This window comes from Panthera onca, chromosome E3, assembly GCF_046562875.1.
Source record: "Panthera onca isolate mPanOnc1 chromosome E3, mPanOnc1 haplotype 2, whole genome shotgun sequence".
Taxonomy (NCBI): domain Eukaryota; kingdom Metazoa; phylum Chordata; class Mammalia; order Carnivora; family Felidae; genus Panthera; species Panthera onca.
This window is the reverse complement of record NC_138354.1, coordinates 23,318,081-23,341,005: the sequence shown is the minus strand read 5'-3', so window position 1 is coordinate 23,341,005 and position 22,925 is coordinate 23,318,081. Positions and strand designations below refer to the sequence as shown.

The window sequence follows — 22,925 nt, the reverse complement described above, 5'->3', positions numbered from 1 at the left end:
GGGGATGACTCTTCCTGCATTGGATATAATTCTTGAGGGACTACCTATTCCTGGCTAACAAATGGCAACACAATCACAGTTAGTTCTAACCACTGGTGTCTAAAAAGACATTCTCTCTTTATTTTTTTTACTTTATTTTTATTTATTTTGAAAGAAAAAGAGAACAAGCAAGGGAGAGACAGAGAAAAAGGGAGACAGAATCCCAAGCAGGCTCCGTGCTGTCAGAGCAGAGCCTGATGCGGGGCTCGAACTCACGAACCGTGAGATCATGACCTGAGCTGAAATCAAGAGTCAGAGGCTTAACCGACTGAGCCACCCAGGCTCCCGAAGACACTCTCTTTTTAGAATCTAAATCTTTTAGAGGCACCTGGGTGGCTCAGAAGAGCATGCAATTCTTGATCTCCAGGTTGTGAGTTTGAGCCCCACCTTGGGTGTAGAGATTACTTAAAATAAATAAAATTAAAAAAAAAAATCAAAATCTTTAGATGAGTCATCCAGAACTAAAAGAGAAAACACAGTAGGGAAACAAACCACAGCAACAAAAAAACTAGCCGAGATTCAGACATCCCCACTGAAGAACAAGACTGGCCATTAGCTCCTGCTGCCTCGATAACCAGAGCGCCCTCGATTCCTGTCTTTTCCAAGCCCTGATTCTTTGGCTTTCTCATAGATTCCTTGACTCTCCCACAGACTTAAACTCTCCATAAACCCGTAGTCTCCAATCAACTTATGTTTGGCAGAGTTGGTTTCTATTACTTGCAACCAAAGAACTTCATCTGATGTATTTTTTGAAGCGAAGACTAGGACTGCGCAAAGCGTAACAAACCCTGAATCCCCTTTCCCTACTCTCCTGGGCAAAAGGCTATCTATTGCTGGGTGACAAACTATCCCTAAACCAAGTGACTTGAGGCCATAAACGTTTATTATCTTATAACCTGTGTGTGTCCAAAACTCAGGAGCAACTTTGCTGAGTGGTTCTGGCTCAGGATCTTTCATGGAGGATGGTGTCTGAACATCTGACCGGGGCTTGGAAGACCTGCTTCCAAGATGACTCACTCACATGGCTGCGGGCAGGAAGTCTCAGTTCCCTGTCCCATGGATGTCTCCAGAGGGCTGCCCGAGTGTCTTTGTGATGTGGAAGTTGGCTTCCCACAAAGCAAGGGATCCAAGAGGATAAGACAGAAGCCACGAGGCATCACAAGTCGGCCCTACTCAATGTGACTTCTAGGACGGCGGAATGACTGGGGGACATTTTGGAGGCTGGCCGCCACACAGGAAAAACTTAGGAGCCCCAGCAGGGTCTTTTTCAAATTTTTATTTTATTTTTCCAGTACAGCTTTTATAGGCATACATGATCCTCCTTTCTCTTTAGCTATTCCTATTCACCCCAATGAAAACACCTATTTCAGGGGCACCTGGCTGGCTCAGTCGGAAGAGCATGTGACTCTTGATCTCGGGGTTGTGGGTTCAAGCCCCATGGTGGGTGCAGAGATTACTTAAATAAATAAAAGTTAAAAAAAAAAAAAAAAAGAACATCTTATTTCAGAAACCCACAGACAATGACTTACAAGAATGGGCAGAAGGAGGAGGTAGGTATGAAGAAAAAGGTGTAAAACAGAGGGGATGAAGGTCTCCAGTCCGAGGACCAGGTCTGGAGAACTAGAAAAGAGGAAAAAAGGGCCTTTAGAGAAGGAGACACAGGCGCCCGAATACAAGGACAAAGCAGAGTGTTTAAGAGTGGCATAAAGCGTAGTGCTCACCCTCGGCAGACGGTCACTTCTTTTACAAGCCCCAGAGAGTCTGCCATCCAGTTCGGCCCTGCTGGTGTCATTCATCTTTTACTGCTTCACCTACAAGCGGGGCCTGAACACTGCGACCCGTGAGTCCAGGGAGATGCCAAGCTGTTAGGGGCTGCACTGCATCCCCTCAACACTCCTGTGCCGAAGCCCTAACCCCCAGGACCTGAGAATGTGACTGTGTGTGGAGACAGGACTTCTAAAGAGGTAAGTTAAAATTGGGCCATGAGGGTAGGCCTTAATCCAATCTGACCCGTGTCCTCATAAGAAGAGATCTGAACACCCAGAGAGACACCAAGAGCACACACTGAGGAAAGACCATGTGAGGACACAGAGAGAAGGTGGCCAATGGCAAGCCAAGGAGAGAGGCCTCTGGGAAGCCACATCTGCTGACACCTTGAACTTGGGACTTCCAGACTCCAGAACTGTGAGGAAGTAACTTTCTCTTGTTTAAGCCATTACGGGAGCCTGAGCTGAATATGACACAAGCCCTCGTGAACCAGCTCCTAACCTGTGCTGTGTAATGTGGTGTCAGAACCAAGCACGAGGTGAGAGGAAGCCATAAACGCACTGGGTGCACCCAGAGACCGTTTCCACTCGGGATTCCTTCTATGAGCTTCCTGATGGACCCCAGGCCCCTTCTGCTTTGCTCTGAAGGCAATTTCCATGCATGTCCAGGTTCCTAGGGCTGCCTCTTCCTCTGTCTTATCTTCTCTCTAGCTGGAAAGCACCTTCTGTATCCGTTCCCGTACTTCCTTCGCTCCCAAGGACACCATCATCTCAGCTACCGGAGGTCCTTGCTAAGAACAAAAAGAGAAACTGCCTTATTGCCTTATACTGCCTAAAGAACTAAAGCTCAGCCCCAGTCTGCAGGCGCTACACCCCAGGCCAACCCCAGTGCCGCTGCCTGCGTCTGAAGGGGCACAGTTAGCATTGCGTTGTCTTTACTTTCCGTGGCCAAGGATGGGTCCCAGGAGCCTGTTTTCCCGTGGTGATATGTCTATTGGCCCCCCATCAACCGCCAGCTCCAGGCAGGCAGGGAGAGTGCATGTTTCATTCACTACTGTGCCCACTGTACCCAGAACGGTGCTTCTGCATAGTAGGTGCTTCCATAAATACTATCTGCTGAGAGACTGAAGGGAGTGATCGTGTTTCATTTGTCTTTGTACCCCCAAACCAGAGCATGACTGCCATTGAATGTCAGCTGAATGGATAAATGAGGGGCTCCAGGGAACAGTCCAGCCCATCTGTCCACTTACCCGCTGTCCACTGAGGGCCACTCGGAGGACTTGCATCACGTTGCTGTGTTTGGTCCCCTCCAGACCTTCTGATACCTTCTTCAGTTCTCCACTCAGCACGTCCTGAGTTAAGCTCATATCGGGTCCTTCTAAAAGCCTAGAAAAGAGGGGCGCCTGGCTGGCTCAGTGGGAAGAGCATGCAACTCTTCATCTAGGGGTTGTGAGTTTGAGCCCCATGTCAGGTGCAGAGATTACTAAAAGAAGGTAAATAAACTTAAATAAATAAATAAAAGCCTAGAAAAGAGCCAGTCTATGAGGGCCTGCATGGGCCAGCGGCAAGTAGGTAAGAGGGAGGATTTCTGAAGATTAACATTCACAACCAGTGTTCAAGTCTGCTTGGGGGAGAAGGGAAGGAAGAAGATCCCCATCCCTTTCCAATTTGAGAAAAAAAACAAAACAAAAAAAACAACTAAGGAAGCAAATACATAGATAATCCAAGCACAATACAGGAAAACGCAGATGGTACCACAGTAAGAGGATTTACTAGTTTCTACCTCAAGGTCATGTGATCGCTATGCCTCAGTTTTCTCATCTATAAAGTGGGGATAATAATAGTGTCTGTAACTCACAGGGCTATGGTGGGGCTGAGTTCAAACTTGTTAGGCACTAAGTACGTGGCTTGAATAGACAGTAACACTAGAAACTAGTGTTTCAGACTAGTGTTTCTAGTCTGAAACACTAGATCTTGTATTTCATTTAGAAATTAAACATTAGCGGGGTGCCTGGGTGGCTCAGTCAGCTGAGTGTCTGACTTTGGCTCAGGTCATGATCTCACGATTCATGTGTTCGAGCCCCAAATCAGGCTCTGTGCTGACAGCTCGGAGCCTGAAGCCTGCTTTGGATTCTATGTCTCCCTCTCTCTCTGACCCTCCCCCACTCACATTCTGTCTCTCTCTCTCTCAAAAAAATCAACAAACATTAAAAAAAAATTTTTTTAAAGAAATTAAACATTAGCTAATATTTATTATATCCAAGAGCTCAGAAACATTGCAAGAGAATCTAAAAACAAACTCAGAACAGGTTAGACATAGGATGGAAGAATGAAGCCCTCTGTGAACTTACTTGAAACACAGCTTTAAGATTGGCAGAGGGGAGACTCTTTGGGCAGGGGAGAGGGCTTGTAGCACAGAAGGGCAGAAAGAAAGAGACTTCGGGAGACCCCGGCTCCAGTAACAGTACTGCCACCAACCTGCTACAATCATTCTTTTATCTCATTTTAATTTTTTTAAATGTTTCTCTATTTTTGAGAGACAGAGAGAGAGAGAGAGAGAGAGAGAGAGAGAGAGATTCCGAAACAGGCTCCAGGCTCCAAGCTGTCAGTACAGAGCCCAATGTGGGGCTCCAACTCACAAACCGTGAGATCATGACCTGAGCTGAAGTTGGATGCCTAACCAGTTGAGCCACCCAGGTGCCCCTACAATCATTCTTTAAAAAAAATTTTTAGGGCAACAACCATGATCTTGAACTCCCCACCTGCCTGTATTCTGGGACACGACAAAATTTAGGTCTATCCGATCTGCTACATCCATGCTGGCCTTTATGAACTCCCCAATAAAGTCACAGATGCCACCTTCCCAGATGGGAAAAGATGGCCAGGAACAGCACCTTGCACAGCTGCATGAAGAAGTAGGTGACCCCAGCCTGTGTGCACTCCCAGAAGGGCTTGCACTCTGATAGGCCACTGCACCTGTAGGTGACAAAGTCGGGACGTTGGCCAGCATGAAGCAGTTCTCAAAGTAGAACAGGGTTATGGTGCCGGCTGCCTGGGCCCACCAGAGCACAGGCTGCTGCATCAGCCAGCCTGGCGCCCACCTCTTGCTACAAACATTCTTTGCCCACAAGTTGAAGCACTTAAGGATCTAAAATCCAGTAGGCCAGGGGCACCTGGGTAGCTCACTCAGATGAGCGTCCAACTCTAAATTTTGGCTCAGGTCATGATCTCACGGTTTGTGAGTTTGAGCCCCACATCGGGCTCCATGCTGGCAGTGCGGAGTCTGCTTGGGATTCTCTCTTTCCCCCTCTCTCCCTACCTCTCCCCAGCTTGCACTCTCTCTCTCAAAACAAATAAACTTAAAAACTTTTTTAGTTAAAAAGTTAAAGAAAGTTAAAAAAGCTTAATGAGTTAAAAAAAAGCATAAATGTTTAGAAAATAATAATAAAATCCAATAGGCCAACAATCACCCTCTGCTTTGCTGGTAGCCAGCTGAGATCCTCTCTCACCAGTGTGTTTTGAGTTTCAAGAGAGATTCCCCATTCAGTTAGAGCTTGACTTGCCAAAAAAAAAAAAAAAAAAGAAATAAAATAAAATAAAAAATTTCTGAGTTGGAGCGGCACCTGGTGGCTCAGTTGGTTGGGTGTCCAACTTTGGCTCAGGTCATGATCTCATGGTTCATGAGCTCAAGCCCCACGTCGGGCTCTGTACTGACAGCTCAGAGCCTGGAGCCTGCTTTGGATTCTGTGTCTCCCTTTCTTTCTAACCCTCCCCTGCTCTCTCTCTCTCTCAAAAATAAATAATAAACATTTAAAAAAATTGTTAATCTCTGAGCTAGAGCAATGGACGGGAGCAGGGTGGGTGGGCCTGTATTTTACAGCACCTTCTCAGTCCCCCTCAGCTCTTACAGAAATTCCAAAGTGGAAATACTGCAGAGGGCCTGGACAGTTCCACTGGTGCGGATGGTCCACAATGCCAACTGGGGTACTGCCCGTGCTCAATGGGGTCCAGACAGTCCCCTGCCACTGATAGGCTTCACGTGGAGGGTGATTGGCTGGGGGACCCGTGCTCATAAGTAATGAGAAGAAACTGCCTCTTGGTACCGACAGATTCCCTTACTAACTCTGGATTCTGAGCCACTGAGTTTCAACAGGAGGCAAAAATAACCATGCTTATTGCATCATTAACTCGGCCACGTGCTTATTATTATTCCTATATCCAAAAGATAAAATACAGAAAATATAAAATTTAACACGGAGGGGCCCCTGGCTGGCTCAGTCAGTTGAGCATCTGACTCTTAATCTCAGCTCAGCTCATGATCTCACAGTTTAAGGGTTTGAGCCCCACTCTGGGCTCCTGGCTGACAGTGCGGAGCCTGTTTGGGATTCTCTGTCTCCCTCTCCCTCTCTCTCTCTCTCCCTCCCCAGTTCATGCTCTTTCTCTCCCAAAATAAATAAATAAACTTAAGAAAAAAAAAATTTTAATGTGGAAAATGGGGTGCCTGGCTGGCTTGGTCAGTAGAGCATGCGACCCAATCTCAGGGTCATGAGTTGAAGATCCATGTTGGGCATGAAACCTACTTAAAAAAAAGTTGTTAAAATTTACCATGGGAAAACATAGGAACTCTCCTCTATGCCACTGTGGGGAAGCAGGCTGCTAAGGAGCTGGTAGAAGAGGGACAGGCCACAGGCAATGGCAGCTCAGGACACATTAGAGCTGGCCCAGAGCTTGGCGTGGGTACAGAAGGGACTTCTAAGAAATCTGGCAGCTTCAGAACACTTGGGTGTCAGTTTTCCTGTCCTAAGTGGGAGCCCCAGAGTGTCTCTGAAATCTAACCCCATGGCAGGGATGTGGAGTTAAGGCAATGGTCCTGGTGAATTAGCACTAAGAGCTCCTATTGTGGAATGCCCTAAATTAAAGGAGTATTGTAATAATGACTCTTGGGAATTTATCCTAGAGATATAAATGCAAACCCGATTAATGATGTCTATATGTGGCTATTCACTATAGCGTTGTTTATAACAGCAAAATTTGGAAGCAATCCAAATGTCCATCAATAGGAAATGAGTTAAATAAATTATCGTAAAGTGGTACAATAATGGCCTAAGTGTAGCTGTAGAAAATAATGAGGATTCTAAGGACTGGGCAGATCTACAGATATGTTAAGTGAAACAAACAAATCAAAAGACACAGAACAGTGTTACCGTATTTTTGTGTAAAAAAGAAGGATCGTTTAGATATAATTAAAAAGGGTAGAAATGCGCAGACAGTTCTGGAACTGAACAGATGGGGGACAAGGATAAAACTGGATTTCCCAATATCTACCTTTTTTATACTTCCTAGGTTTAAAAAAATTTTTTTTAACGTTTACTTATTTTTGAGACAGAGACAGAGCGTGAGCAGGGAAGGGGCAGAAAGAGGGAGACACAGAATCCAAAGTAGGCTCCGGGCTCTGAGATGTCAGCACAGAGCCCGATGCGGGGCTCGAACTCATGAACTGCAAGTCCTGACCTGAGCTGAAGCCAGACGTTTAACCAACTGAGCTACCCAGGTGCCTCACACTTTCTAGCTTTTAAACTCAGGTTTAAGAGGTCTGAATGGGGGCACACTCTCTCTCTCTCAAAAATAAATAAACATTAACATAAAAAAAGGTTTGAATGTTTTCATAATCAAAACATCAAATTTCAAATTTTAAAAAGACAAAAATGGAGTTACATATCCATATCACTGAATACTCAGACATTACATAAAGGAAACTGCTAAGTGCGGCTACATTTCTGTTGGGGGCTGCAGTAGGAGGGAACACATACTTTTTGCCATAGACCTTCTTCTACTATTTGTATCATACTGTATTTTTTGCCACATGATTTTCTTATCATTTCCAGGTGTTTATTTATTATGACAATACACTGAGGGTTTCTAGATATCAGGCACTGTCCAAGCACTTTGGAGAGAAGCGTATGGCCTCTAGGCCCAACCTCGCCTGGGTTTGAATCCCTGCTCCTCCAACTTACTGTTATTTTAGGCAAGTTACTTAGCCTGTGTCTTGATTTTCTCATCTATAAAATGGGGATAACATTTTAACCAGATACTTTATTAGGTGGCTGTGAATTTCAGCGTATACACATATCCACACACACCCTGTGTACATACGTATACAGACCTAATGTATATAAATAGCAAGTTGTGGGGCGCCTGGGTGGCTCAGTCGGTTAAGCGTCCGACTTCAGCTCAGGTCACGATCTCGTGGTCTGCGAGTTCGAGCCCCGCGTCGGGCTCTGGGCTGATGGCTCAGAGCCTGGAGCCTGCTTCCGATTCTGTGTCTCCCTCTCTCTCTGCCCCTCCCCCGTTCATGCTGTGTCTCTCTCTGTCTCAAAAATAAATAAACGTTAAAAAAAAAAAAAAAATTAAAAAAAAAAATAGCAAGTTGTAGGCATGTGTAAGTAAACGCTTAAGACCTACTTTCATCTTCATGACAAAGGTGGGAGGAGGTAGGTAAAATGGACACTGGGTTTTGCTGCCTAGCATCCACCTCCCTTTCTCCTGATACCCCAAATCTCCTTGAGGAATTACCTGGCTTCCATTCTCAGCTCATGTGCCCTGGCTGGGGGTCCATTTACGGCCCAGGAGTTGATGAGCTAACCTATGCCAACCAGCACATCACATTCCCCAGGCCTCGTGTGACTGGTTTGGAGAGAAAAATGTAGCTAATTGGGTTCCGTCAGAGTTCATCTTAAGACACAGCTGAGGCTTTGTGATGTTGGAGCTGTCTTACAAACAGGGCGCAGACATGAGAGAGGCTGCTCTCCTTTTTTTCCTTTCATATATAGTGATAAAATTTTTAGCCAGGCTCATGGCTGCCAAGTTAAAAAAAAAAAAAAAAAAAAAAGTTTTCCAGACTCCCTTTTGGCTTGGCATGGCCATAAGATAGGCATTCTGGCCAGCGAGATACAGGTGGAGACGAATGTGTAACTTTTAAGTCTGTTCCGTAAGGAGTAGGAGTGTCCCATCCCCTTCCCTTTTTCCTCCTTCCTCTTCTGGCTAAAGTATGGATGGTCTATGAGCCACCATGCACCGTGTGGACAAGAGCAGAATCTAGAGACATCAGGACCCTTGAGATATGGAAAAAGCTCTTTAGCCCTGGATCGCCACTTCCTCATGGGGTAAGCACTGTCATTTCTTTTGTCTGGTAGAGAGCCCCACCCTCCATCTACTCAATACAGAGTCTCTGCAGAAAGAGTAGCCGGCATTGAGAAGTGTGGAACAGAAGGTCAAAGGGACAGAGAGAAAAATAAGGTCTTGGTGACATGTTTTTGGCCCCTGAATTAGGCTGGGCTTAAGCCAGCTTTGGTTGCATTTCTGTTCCTGTACAGTTAAGACTGTAGTAGCATCTGTACGTTAGGGGTGAGGAAATGGAAGCTCAAAGAGGTGCCATAGTGACGCCACCTGGGCAGGAGAAAGGACTGGGTAAGCGGCAACACTGGCAGGGAACCCAGGTGAACCCAACCCCAAACACACTGCCCTCTCTGGGGAGGGTCTGGCTCCTCTGGGAAAGCCCCCCTACCAGAGTAACCATCTTGCCAAGACCCTGTCACTAGCCATGCGTTGTGTGGCAGGCCCCGCAGCCAGTCCTGGAGGAAGGGGGCCCTGGGAGGCAGAGGGAACTCGGGGGCGGAGCCTTGAGCTTGGCCTGCAGCAACTCACCCCAGCACACGCTCGGCAATCAAGTCCACCTCCTCCGAGATGGCGCCCAGCTGCGCTCGGCCCACGGCAGGGCGAGTCCACAGGTAGGAATGTGCCGGGGAGACCAAATCCTGCAGGCGGCAAATGTGACCCTAGGGGAAGAGGCAGTCGCTGAAAACACTGCAGACAGGGAAGAAGGGGGGCGCCACCCATTCCCTCAGTCACCGGAGCTCCCTGACACCACACCTGTCTCAGCAGGATGATCCTCTCCACGTAGGCTGGGTCCAGGACATCCCTGTCTCGCAGCTGGCTGCCGAATGTCTCCTCCACCAGGGCCTGCAGCTTCCCCACCAGCTGGCGTCTCTGGGTCCCACTGCTCACCAACCGACGCAGGTGCAGCCTGTAAGAGAAACCAAGGGACCGTGCAGCCACTGGCATTCCCAGTCCCCTCCAAACCCTCTCCCTAAGGGAGCAGACAAGGTTTGAAGAATGACACGTTATATGAGCTGTCCCTCCCACAGCCCAGAAACAGATCATACAGGAAAGGGATCTGGCCAAGGTCTAAGTCAGCCTAAGAGCCCCAAGCAACTCAGGTATCCTGTTGTGTTTCTAAGATAGTAGCTAACATTTTAAACTAGGAAGAGATCACATAAAAACAGAGATTTCTGGCTTCTCTTGGGATATCAGAGAAGATCTGGCTGCAAAGGCCCCTCGTGCCCCACACTTCAATAGCGGGAGCAGAGTGGAGGCCGCCCGGCTTACAGGCACAGAGCACTCCAGTTTGCCAGGGCCTCTGCTCCCCAGTGCCTCTCCCCAGGCTTGCTACCTACCCCCGTGCTGGCTGCTGGCCTCGACAGGCACCTGACTTTACAAGGTACAATCTACAAGTGTCTGCCTCCTTGCATAGCTTAAAGCATGAGACTCCGGCACAAAAAGGCAGAGATCAAGAACACAGATTTATAGGATCTGAAGCTCAGAGTGCACAGCTGTTTGAATTCAGGGCTCATAATCAAGAAGTTCAGGTTTTCTTGTCAGTTCCAATGTTCTTCTTTCCAGAATTCTTCTAACTGCCTTGCTCCCTCTCTTCGGGAGCAGCAAAGCCTTAACCAGTCCTCAGTCCCCTCCCTAGGCTGCCCTGGCATGGAAGAAAGGCAGGCGGTAGGGTTCAAGTTGTATTCACTGGTGAATACCCCATTCAAGGGATGCCTGCCGTTTGCTGCGTGAACGGGCTGGTTATGGAACACTGCCCTATGTGTCGTTTCCTTCTATGCAAAAGAGAGCAAAGTCAGACAACTGATCTGATGTCTGTTGGGAGATAAATGAAGTAACAACCTTCAATACCTGCAGTCAATGCGAATTCTCTGGGCTCATGCAAGTAAAGCACAGAGAGCCTGTCCTCAAACCAGTGCTCAAGAGACGGCATCCTTGAGTCCCTTGTCCCTTAAGTACACATCTATCCGCTGGCTTTACCACCAAGACCCTTAGATGGATATGTCAACAGTGATCTGAACTGTAACTGGCTTTACAGGTCTGAGTGAAGAGTTACATGAAATGTAAAATAGGTGTCATGAGACAGTGCTCAGTCACTGTGTTGGGGGGGGGCAAGGGGTGATTCCAAGGCGAAGATGCCCCTTTTCTCTAGGCCATGGCTAACAGAATCCATGCAAAGGACGACCAGAAATAATGGTAATGACAGAGACAGTACCTACCATTTACAGAACACTTTTTATGTGCCAGGGGGTGTGTACAACACCTTGATGCAACGTTTAATTTAACTGAACTCCTACAACAATCGCAACAGGTAAGTACTGTTATTAGCCCCATTTTCGAGAGGAAGAAACAGAGGCTCCAGGAGGTTAGGAGGCTTACATGCTCTGTGTTCACGGAGCATCAGACACATGAGCCCACAGTAAAAATCAGGTCCATGTGACTCCAAAGCCCACTAGACCCTCTGCCATAGGTACCCTCATTAGCAAGAAAGCCTTTTTGTACCAGCGGCCTCCCTGCTTCACCACTCACCTGTTAAATTCCGGGAGCTTCTCCAGGTCCAACAGGGCTGAGTGGCAGGTGACCCGGGTCAGGTCAAACTGTGTTATCAACTCAGGCAGGGTCCTGCCCATCTGGTTCTCTGCAAGGAGGCAGGCCCAGCCTCAGCCCCCTCCCTCGCTTTTCAATCACAAGGGAGGCTAGGTGATCACGTTCTGGGTTTCCCATTCCATTCTGACCCAAGGGATTCAACTTCTAACTCTTTTATAGATCACGGGCCTTGAAGGAGCTTTCATTTGCAGAAAGGGTTCTCTGTCACTCAGGAAAAACAAGTTTGAAAACAATCAGACTAGGGGTGCCCGGGTAGCTTAGTCAGTTGAGCGTCCAACTTCGGCTCAGGATATGATCTCACGGTTCATGGGTTCGAGCCCCATGTTGGGCTCTGTGCTGCCAGCTCAGATCCAAAGCCTGCTGTGGATTCTGTGTGTGTGTGTCTCTCTCTCTCTGTCCCTCCTCCATTCATGCTAAGTAAATAAACATTAAAAAAATTTTTTTTAAATAATCAGGCTAAACCAACTCTCACTGCCCTCAAAGATGTGGGTTGCAGGAACAGATGCTCATTGACTGGCTGTGCCCCAGAGATTCTGACTCTGCTGGTTTGGGATGGCGTCTGAGCATCAGTATTCTTTCCAAGCTTCCCAGGTGGTTCCAAACCTCAGGCAGTGCGGAGAATCGCTGCATGGGGAGCTGCTTCTCCAGAGCTGCAGCCCCGTCCCATGCGGTCAGCAGGCATCGTGGCCAGGCCTAGGCCTACAGGGAGTCTCTGCCGGGTCCCTTACAGGCTGCATGGCTTTGCCAAGTCATCAAACCTGTCTGAGCCTCACAATTCTCTTATAAACAGCAAGGATAATTTAATCCTCTAAAGACTGTTTTAAGGAGTAAATGAGATAAGAGCAGAATAAACGGTAAGCAGACTACCAGTGCCACATTTCTAGAAATCCCCTCCACAAAGAGGTCATCCTAATTTGCTGCTTCTTTAAACCTTGGGCTCTAAGTCTTGGACCAAGGATAAGGGCTCAGTTTGGAATACACTAGGGTCATAGCAGTCTTAGTAATTCTGTTGGAACCCACAATTGCCATAGTGGGAGTAATATAATTATAATAACCATAAGATCTACGGTTTTTGGGCAGAGTGGCAGATACCTTACTGGGTGCCTCATACTCATGAGCTCAGTGAATCCTAACTTAACCCTATGAGGTAAACACTTATCCCCATTTCATAGAAAGGCAGGGAAGGCTCAAAGACCATAAGCTCCTTACGGGCAGGGGTTACATTTAGCTAGTTCACTGTTGTAGCCCCAGCACTTAACACAGCGTCTGGCTCAATAAACATCTGTTGAGAAAAGAATGAATTTAGGCAAGAGCGTGCAGCTAGTATATGGCACAGCCTGGCCTGAAGACCAGGTGGGCCTGAACCAAAGCCCCAGCTCCTCACTGCTCTGGTCCCACTGCAAACTCCCAGGTGGGCAGGTACCTGCAAACCCGGAGCCACAGTTGGTGATGATGTCCAGCAAGGCATCTGGCAGGAAGTCGGCAGCAGCAAAATGCTCCAGGAAAATGTCTCCCTGCCTCTTGGACAGCTTGCTGCCATCCCTATTGAGGAGCAGGGGCAGGTGGGCAAAGCGAGGTGGTTGCCAGCCCAGGGCCTGGTACAGAAGTAGATGCTTGGAGGTGGAGACCAGCCACTCGGAGCCCCGCAGCACGTGGCTGATGCCCATGTGGTGGTCGTCCACCACGCATGCCAGGTGGTATGTGGGAAAGCCATCGCTCTTCAGGATGACCGGGTCCCCCTCCACACTAGCTACTTCATGCCGATTCCAGCCATACACCAGGTCCTGGAAGGCTGGTGCCTCCCCATCCAGGCGGAAGCGGATAGCAGGTTTGGGGCCTGTGGCTAGCTTCTGGGCCACCTGCCCCCGGCTCAGGTTCCGGCACCGATTGTCATACCTGTTAAAGCAGAGCGTCACAGAGGTTAGGATGACTACAGACAGACTGAATTCTGTCTTTGTCTCTGATAGTTGGCTGACCTTGGCAAGTCATCTACTTCTCCAGCTCTGTTTCCAGTCCTGAACAGGGAGCGGAGTGACATCTGGGGAAGACAGTAATTGGTAACAGTGTGGCAGACACTTGCGCCTGCCTACCTGCCAGCCTCTCCCTCTTCTTCCTTGCTAATGAGGAAATAGCAAAATGCCTAGTCCTGGGGGTTGAATCACAGCTGGTGTGGCCAATCATGCAATCCCATTCCCATTTGCCAGAAACTGGTCCAGGCCAGACCACTCTAGTCCCTAAGACTCAAAGAAAAGTATGCCTGGAGGCAGGGGAGGCTTAGGCTCTGGGGAAAGATTGCCTCTCCAATTGAGAGCAAAACAGCCACAAGAGGAAAATTCCTCTGCTTTCCCCCTGTGCCCTTCAGATGTTGTCCTGTGAGGGCAGAATGCCTGCAGCCTCCGCAGCCACTTGCAACTAGTGTAGGGGGTGGGGCAGGGGAGGTGGGAAGAAGCCACAACAGAGCGCTGATGTCTTGAAGCTGCTGGTTTTATCCTTGAGTCATCCACCTCCAGACTTCTGCAGAGTAAGTGACAAATGTCTATGTGGTTTATGCCCTGGCTACTCCAAGTATGGTTTGTGGATCCCTAGCAACAGCCTCACCTGGGAGCCAGTCAGAAATGCAGCATCTCGGGCCTCAGCCCAGACCTGGTGAATCTGAATCTGCATGTTAACTAGATCCCCAGGTAAGTCGTCTGCACATTAGAGCATGAGAAGCTCTGATTTGTCCCCCACTCTCTTTTAAATTCTTTATTATTATTATTGTTTTTAAATTTATTTTTGAGAGAAAGAGAGAGAGACAGTGAGCAAGCACTTGTGTGCAAGTGCTGGGAAGGGGCAGAAAGAGAAGGGGACAGAAGCTCTGAAGTAGGCTCTGCACTAACAGCAGAGAGCCCAATGCGGGGCTCGAACTCATGAACCGGAGATCATGACCTGAGCTGAAGTCGGCCGCTTAACCAACTGAGCCGCCCAGGCACCCCTATTCTTTATTTTTTTTTAAGTAAACCCTACCATCAATATGGGGCTTGAACTCATGACCCTAAGATCAAGAGTCGCGTGCTCCATCCGCTGAGCCAGCTGGACGCCCCTGGTTTGTCCCTTTTATTAATTTTTTTAAATTTTATCTATTTATTTTTTTAATTTACATCCAAGTTAGTTAGCATGGTTTGTCCCTTTTAAAAGGGGTGTTCCATTACTTAGTCCCCGAAGAATCCTGACACAGAAATGTAAAGCTTGAAAATATACTTCTTGACACAGAGCTAAGTGTTCAATTAATAAACGGCTGCATGGATTCCACAACAGAACTTGACTATAATTTTAAAAAATAACCTACCAATAGACAAGTAGACTATTTATGACAAAAAAGTAAAGCTGCAGTGAATATCATGACCTCATACAAATATCCAGTGCTTGTCCAAACAGTTCATTTAAACTGGAACTCACTGGGGGGGTGCCCATGAGAGCTTGACTCTTGACTTTAAGGATGTGAGTTCAAGCCCCACATTGGGCATGAAGCCTATCTTAAAAGGGGGCGGGGCACTTGGCTGGCTCAGTCGCAAGAGCATGTGGCTCTTGATCTTGTGGTCATGAGTTTGGGCCCCACGTTGGGTGTAGAGATTCCTTAAATAAACTTAAAAAAACTTTGTTTTAATTTCTTTAAAAAATAAATAAGTAAATAAATAAACTGGAACTCAAGATGTCCTGATGCCACTGCTGATGGGAAGCAAGGTGGTCAAGGGCCACAGGCAGTGTCTATCAAAGCTCCAAACTGGCCCTGCAATTCCTCATCTGGGAGGGTCTCCAACAAACACCCTGCACACGTGCACAACAACATATGTCAACATGATCCATCTCAGCTCTTTCATTATAACTACAGATTAGAAATGGCATCAAGATTCATGAGTAAGAAACTGTTTAACGGATGTTACATCTGTACAATGGAATACCATGCAAGCATAAGAAAAATGTGTGGGCCTATATAGATTGGATAGCCTCAAAAAAGGTAAGTGGGAATGGTAAGTTGCACAATCCGTATATTGTGTGCTGCCATTGGAATGGCGAAGAGAAACAATATGTGTTCATCAGGGTACATGCGTTGAGTGTCTCTGGAGAAGACAGAAGAAAATTCTAGGGGCACCTGGGTGGCTCAGCCGGTTAAGCATCTGACTTCAGCTCAGGTCATGATCTCACGTTTCATGAGTTCAAACCCCACACTGAGTTCTCTGCTGTAAACTCAGAGCCTGCTTTGGATCCTCTGTCCCCTTCTCTCTCTGCCACTCTCCAGCTCACATGTGCTCTCTCTCTCTCAAAAATAAATAAATATATGGGGTGCCTGGGTGACTCAGTTGGTGAGTGCTGTGCTGACAGCTGTCAGTGCTGTGCTGACAGCTCAGAGCCTGGAGCCTGCTTTGGATTCTGTGTCTCCCTCTCTCTGCCCCTTCCCTGCTTGTGCTCTGTCTCTCTCAAAAAATAAACATTAAAAAAAATTTAAAAATAAACGTTAAAAAAAAAGAAAGAAAATTCTAACTGCAGTTGTTTATAGAAAGGGAAATTGAGGGGCCAGAGTCAGGGTTAGGAGAGATCTTTGCATATACATCTCTCTGCCTCTGAAAAAAACTTTACTTACTCAGAATTACAAATAATTGAAGTTACTTTACGTGTTACTACTGCCTGAGAGCCAGTGTGGTCGGCAGCTCTGACATGGCCCCAGTGATGCCCACCTCCGGTGTTTCTGCCCTTGTGTCATCCCCTGCCTGGAGTGTGGGCTGGGCCTAACAACTTTCTTTTTGGGAAGAGAATGCGGCACAAGTGACAAGATGTTGCTTCCTCTGTTCAGTTACAAACAGACTGGCTTCTGTCTTGCTCTCTTTTGCTTTCTGTCCACCTTGCCCACAGCGAGGCCAGCTGCTATGCTGTGAGCTGCGCTGTGGACAGGCCCACATGGCAAGGAGCTGGCATCTCCGCACAACAGCCAGTGCAGCCCACGGTCAGCCAGCAGCCTCATGAGAGAAATGGAAGCGGACCCTCTGCAAGGCCAGTCTTGAGGAAACCACAAACCTGGCCAAAACCTTGACTGCAGCTTTGAGAGAGACTCTGAGCCAAGGGAGCCAGCAGAGCTGTGCCCAGACTCCTGACCAATGAGGCCGTGCAGGGACCACAGTTTGGGGGGAATCTGCCATGCAGATGAGGGACACACGCAACTTTGGGGAAGCAGCCTCAACAGGCTGGGGCTCTCACCGGGGCGTCTGGTGATTCCTCAGGGCCTCCTTCTTCAGGAGCTCCAGGCGCTGTGGTGAGCAGAAGCAGGGGTAAGCAGCGCCGGACTCCAGCAACGCTTCTGTGGCCCGGGCGTAGAGCTCAAGTCGCTGGGATTGCTGGTACGGCCCCGCTGGACCTCCCCGGCGGGGGCTCTCGTCTGGGGGGATGCCTGTGGCACAGCAACAGAGAATGCTCACCAAATTCTAACAATGAAGATGCTGACAGCACCGGTTCGGCACTGTTCTGTGTGCCTTATGCATACAGTAAAGCTTTTAATCCTCACAACAACCCTCAAGGTCGTTACTGTCGCGATTTCCCTTTTATAGGTGACCAGTTGAAAGACAAGAGAGGGTAAGCGCTCAAGGTTGTGAGGCCTGAAAGATAAGGAGTCACAGGGGTGTGTCACCTCCATAGTCCACGCTCTCAACTGCCCTTCCTCTCCGTCTGTCCTTTCCCTGGGGAGGGGGAAAGCAGCCCAGGCCCGGAAGAGCTGGCTCCAAAGAACGAAGTATGGTTCAGGGCACAGCCCTGGCTGGACCCCTGGTTCTGCGCCAGAGAAGCTGTGACAAGGGATCCTGAAGACGGGTGAGGGCCGCAGTGCCAAGCACCTGCCAGGCTGCTCTTATGTCCCATGACTTCCATCAAGCCTCAGAACCACCCTACTAGGTAGACGCCATCGTGACCCCCATTCAGTACGGACGCTGAGGCACAGAGGGGCTCTGTTACATCACTTGGCCAACAGCAAGCGGTACAGATGCGTTCGAAGCCAGGCCAGGGGCCACAGAATCCACGCTTTTCACCCTGATTGTACTGCCTCAGCCTCCTTCCCCGCAAAGCGGAGCTATGCTCTAGCATGCGGGGCGGTGGCAAGAACGGGACGCACTGGTACTTTCAAAGCGCTCAGCCCGGTGCACACACGCAGAACCACTGCGATGGGTGCCGTTATATGAAATGCGATCTGTTGTAAGCCACAGCTCCAGCCCAAGGTCCGGTTTCCTCAGGTCACAAAGGACAGATTTAATCAATATACACTTCCTGCAGAGACAAAGGGGACACAAAAGAGCCGGATGGTGGTATTTCTTTTCTTTTTTTTTTTTTTAATTTTTTTTTTCAACTTTTTTTTTTTTATTTATTTTTGGGACAGAGAGAGACAGAGCATGAACGGGGGAGGGGCAGAGAGAGAGAGGGAGACACAGAATCGGAAACAGGCTCCAGGCTCCGAGCCATCAGCCCAGAGCCTGACACGGGGCTCGAACTCACGGACCGTGAGATCGTGACCTGGCTGAAGTCGGACGCTTAACCAACTGTGCCACCCAGGGCCCCCGGATGGTGGTATTTCTACCCTAAACGGCTTTCAATAAAAACCACTGATTTGTAGACTTTGAAATGGTGACTTTCGTGTCAGGTAAATTATACGTCAATTACACACAAAAAGGGTGACTCCTAAATTAAGAAGCCACAGAAGTCAGCTCTGTCTCTCCACCACACTGGAGAGGAAGCTGTGCTGAGGGGCTGCAGGCGTCATTTACACAATCGTGCTGCACCAGGGGCTCCAAGGGTAGGACTCTTTCACCCCTGGACCTCCTGTTCAGACAGTGGCTGACATAGCAGACGCTCAGTGAAATCCAAGTTCTCATCCTGGCCTGCCTGGTACTGCAGGTTCAGTACCGGCCAACTTCTGTCCTCACATCTCTAGTCCCTCTGCTTGGTCACAGTCCTTGGGCCATGCTGGCCTCTTTGCTGCTCCTCTCATACATCCTATGCTTTCCTTCATCAGGGCCTTCACATCTGCCATTCCCTCGCTTTTTAAATTAAAAAAAAAATAATTTTTTTCTAATCTTTATTTTTGAGAGAGAGAGAGACAGAGACAGAGAGACAGAGTGCAAGTGGGGGAGGAACAGAGAGAGAAGGAAACACAGAATCCGAAGGAAACACAGAATCTGTCAGCACAGAGCCCAACACAGGGCTCATACTTATGAACTGCAAAATCATGACCTGAGCCGAAGTCGGATGCTTAATCAACTGAGCCACCCAGACGCCCTGCTTTAAAATGTTAAGTTTATTTATTTTGAGAAAGACAGACAGCACGAGTGGGGGAAGGGCAGAGAGAGAGAGGGAGAGAGAGAATCTCAAGCAGGCTGCCAGCACAGAGCCTGATGTGGGGCTTGAACTCATGAAACCGTGAGATCATGACCTGAGCTAAAACCAAGAGTCGGGTGCTGAACCTACTGAGCCACCCAGGTGCCCTGCCTCTGCTTTGAACAGTCTTCGTGCAAGTAGCCACAGGGCTGGCCCCTCACTTTGTGTGATCTCTGCTTCAATGTCACCTCCTCAGAGAAGACCACCCTGTCTAAAACAGCATCCCTCCCTGTCAGTTCTCTAACCTGTTAACCTTTTCTCCATAGCACACATTAACACTTAACATCATGGTGAAAATGAATTAATTTATCTGTCTTCCAATTACTGACAACAGAGTCTCTGTTCAATGCTGGAACACGACCTAAATTACAATAAGTGATCTCCTTGAATGAATTCCTTTACTCAACTAATCTCAACTAAGCATCTGCCATAATGTTCTACAATAGAAGATAAAAATGAAATCAGTTTCTGCGCTTTGGGAACCCAAAGTCTAGTTAATAATTTACTGCAGATTAAAATACACATCTCATAAAAGTCTCGGTATTTTTGGTATTTTTCCTTGGAGAACTTAACTGGTTGTACCTGTCTTGACAAGTAAGCAATTGTTGACCCAGGGAACACAAACACACTCCTCCTTGTCTTCCTGGGGTTTAGCAGTCCTTCAGATTAAACTTCCCATAAGAAGACTGACTTTAGAAGCTGTACACATTTAGTTTGGCTCACACAGTGTGTTTAAAAAAAAAAAAAAAAATCTGAGTTCAAGTTTAACAATGGCAAGTATTCATTAAAAAAAAAAAACAAAACAGTAACGAAAACCTGGATTTCTGGCTCCTCTTGGAAGTCAGAAGGTTGGACAAGCTGGGCCAGCATTCCCACATGGGAACAAGGGGCTGGAGCCTTCTGCTCACTACACGCCTCGCCTCTCCAATTCCATCTTATGCTTGGCCTGTGTTTCCTGTCCGTTCCCAGTAGCACCTGACACTCTAAGAACAGGAACCTCAAAACAGCCTCAGAGCATTTCTTTAGCATCTTTTTTGGGGGGGGCACGTGCCTCCTGAGGCAGCACAAATACACCTATCTCTCCAGGAACTCCTCATTGTCCAGCTTGGGCCCTGTGAGGCCTACTGGCTCCTTTCCCTGCTCCCACTTCCCCCTTGGAGAAGGGTTTTTTCCCTGACCGCCTCACCTGCCCACTCCAGCATGTCTTCAATATTCTCTGCTGCCCCAGGCACAAGGCGGGTCTGATCCGTGTCTTCCAGCCTGAGGATGAAGCTCCCCTGGTGCTTCTTGGCAAAGATATAGTTGTATAAGGCAGTGCGTAGGCCACCCAGGTGCAAGAAGCCTAGTAGAAGAGAACACTCAGTCAAGACAGGGAAGATGAACTGACACACCTCAGCCAGACGCGAGTAAGCCCTGCTTGTACCAGGACGTCCCAGTGAATATCGAAGCTCAAGGAACAGCTACCCCTGTCCCATCCTTCCAGTCAACACCGAGACAGACTGCCACAGGAGAGGGCAGGGGTGGTCAACCTCTTTAGCCCCTCATCCTGGAAATAGAAGACCACCCAAGTTTTAGAGCATGTAATTTTGTGGAGAAAAAAAAAAAAAAAGACTCCAACTCTTCCTAACTGCACCCACTGTTCTACTTAGATTTGCCTCAAGGCCAAGTTTTACCCAAATAAGGACAGAGGATTATCCACTGAAGCCATTACCACACATCCATTTAACATGTACAAATTCAATGATGTGCTTGGGTGAAAAAAAAAAGCTAATATCTTATCTTCTTTGGTCCAGGCCATGGCTCTGACTCCATAACGAGCCTCTCTGCATCTACAGGTTCAGGAGGCAGCATGGGACCCATAAGGCTCTTCTGGCATCAGGCAAACTTCTTCAACACGGATTATGTGTGACCTTCTGCTAGTTATTACAAGGCAACCACAAAACCAGAGGTCCCCAAGACAGAAGACAGGGGTCCAGTAGTTGAAAGCAAGACCGCTTAAACCAAATCAATCTGGATTTAAACTCTGCATCCACCATTTACCAATTGTTATCCCTTGGGCACTTTACTTCATGTGTATGAGCTTCAATCTCCTCATCCGCTAAGATTTAAAAAAAAGAAAAGAAAAAAGAAACTTTCCTTACAGGGCTGTTGTGACCTAAGCGCTGGTCAAAGTATACCCTTCAATTAATTTTAGCTATTAATGACCTATGTTGTTTCATAAATCTGTCTGTAGTCAGTATGTTTTATCTGTCTGTAGTCAGCAGCCTTTTCTGTATGGGCTTTTCCTGCAAATCAGAAAAAAAAGGAGAACTATAATCATAATAGAGAATATTGTTTATTAAGTGCTAAATACCAGACCTTGCTAAGTGCCTCAGTTGCATTAGCTCAAACCCACAAGACAGGAACTATTACTAGCCCTGTTTGGCAGAAGGTAAAACTCAGAAGCTCAGGAAGGTTATGCAATTTGCCCATGTCACACAGCTAACAAACGGCAAAGCTGGCAATTTGGACCCAGCCAATCTCAGACCTTGTGGCCCCCAACCACTACGTGAGTGCTGTGCAAAGCCAAGTACAGACACTTGCTGGTCTAGAAACTGCTGCCAGTTCATAACCAAGTAAGTACAGAAATTGAGAAAAAATATTTAGAAACAGCAATTTGACAGAGTAATTTTATATTTGGTGAATTCAATAGAAATAGGCTCATATTTTGTATGCTTTCAATATTTGTCCTTTTTAATAACTCATTTCTGTTGGTTATATAAAAATACTGATCCATAATCAATTAGAAATTAAAAACCAGTCCTGTCACCATGGTCTGAGAGGCCGGCTCTACACTCTGCTGCCTGCCAGGAAAGATCCTGTCACTCTGTGCAGGTGGGATCTTGACACAAAGGCTTACATGTGGACCCATAGGTTCTGAATGAGAGGAATGCTCAGTGTGGAGAGGGCAGAAGGAAGCCTCCGTGAGAAAAACAAACCGGGGGGGAAATGGTGGGGACACCCTGACAAGCTCTCCACTAGGGCATACAGTGAGCCTCTGCCTAATTCTTTTGGCTTGCTGAGTGGCAACATTAACCACAGGGCCTTTGTACCTGCAATTTCCTCTGCCTAAAGTCCCTCTTATGGACTTCATATAGACTTCACATACGTAGACTTCTTGTCTTTTGGTTCTCAATTCAAATGCTACATCCTCAACACGCCCTTCTTGAGCTTCCTATCTAACCCCCAGACGCCTACTCTGCTTCATTTCTCTTATGTCATCTGTAACTAAAACTACAGTTATTTTTTACACGTATTTGTCGCGGCTATAATGTATACTATAGGATAGGCTTCTTGAGAACAAGAGCCAAAAACGTTCCTGGAGACCACGGCATCCCAACGCCTAAAACAATAGCTGGCACACTGTTGGTCCTCAATAAACATTTATTGAATACATGAAAAAGGGACCGAAAGTAATGGTACAGTTCGATAAACACAAAGAACTTCCTGGCAATGTGAATAAATTACGCTCGTAGGCCTACTTCTACGCCTGCAAAATAGGGTCGCGCTGCCCGCCCAGTCTGACTCGACCGGAAGGGATTCGTTCGGGAATATTCGGGGGGCGGACACGGTACGATGGACTTCGACCTACAGCGTCACGTCCGCCCAGGTTACCTGTGGGGCTGGGGGCGAACCGCACCCGCACTGCAGCCCCGGGATCAGTGCCCATGCTGGCCTCGCGCCGTCCTACGAGGCGGCCCAAGGCCGCGGGGGGCCTCGCCGACTGCAGCAGCCTCTTCAGAAGCACCGCCATGTGGGATGGAACCGCACACGTGGGCTTCTCGGTGCATCACTTCCGAGGACCCCTTCCAGCCAATCCGCGTCTGCCACAGAGGGCGCAGCCCCGCCCCTTAAAGGCGCAGGCCTCCTAGCCTGCAAGCCCACGCTCCCCAACGCCGCTCCGGCCCC

The 22,925-nt window shown here is 47.9% G+C and overlaps 1 protein-coding gene across 1 annotated transcript; it reads right to left on the bottom strand.

The window, feature by feature from the left end:
• Positions 1–1,300: 1,300 nt before the first annotated feature.
• EARS2 (glutamyl-tRNA synthetase 2, mitochondrial) lies at positions 1,301–22,897 on the bottom strand. The gene is made up of 9 exons (XM_060648778.3): positions 22,632–22,897; positions 20,164–20,319; positions 16,818–17,007; positions 13,009–13,481; positions 11,508–11,616; positions 9,735–9,888; positions 9,510–9,640; positions 3,056–3,191; positions 1,301–2,596 (listed from the first exon to the last, which is right to left on the bottom strand). Exons 1-9 carry the CDS (start codon positions 22,768–22,770, stop codon positions 2,513–2,515), a joined length of 1,572 nt encoding a protein of 523 aa, XP_060504761.3. The 5' UTR covers positions 22,771–22,897; the 3' UTR covers positions 1,301–2,512.
• Positions 22,898–22,925: the final 28 nt, after the last annotated feature.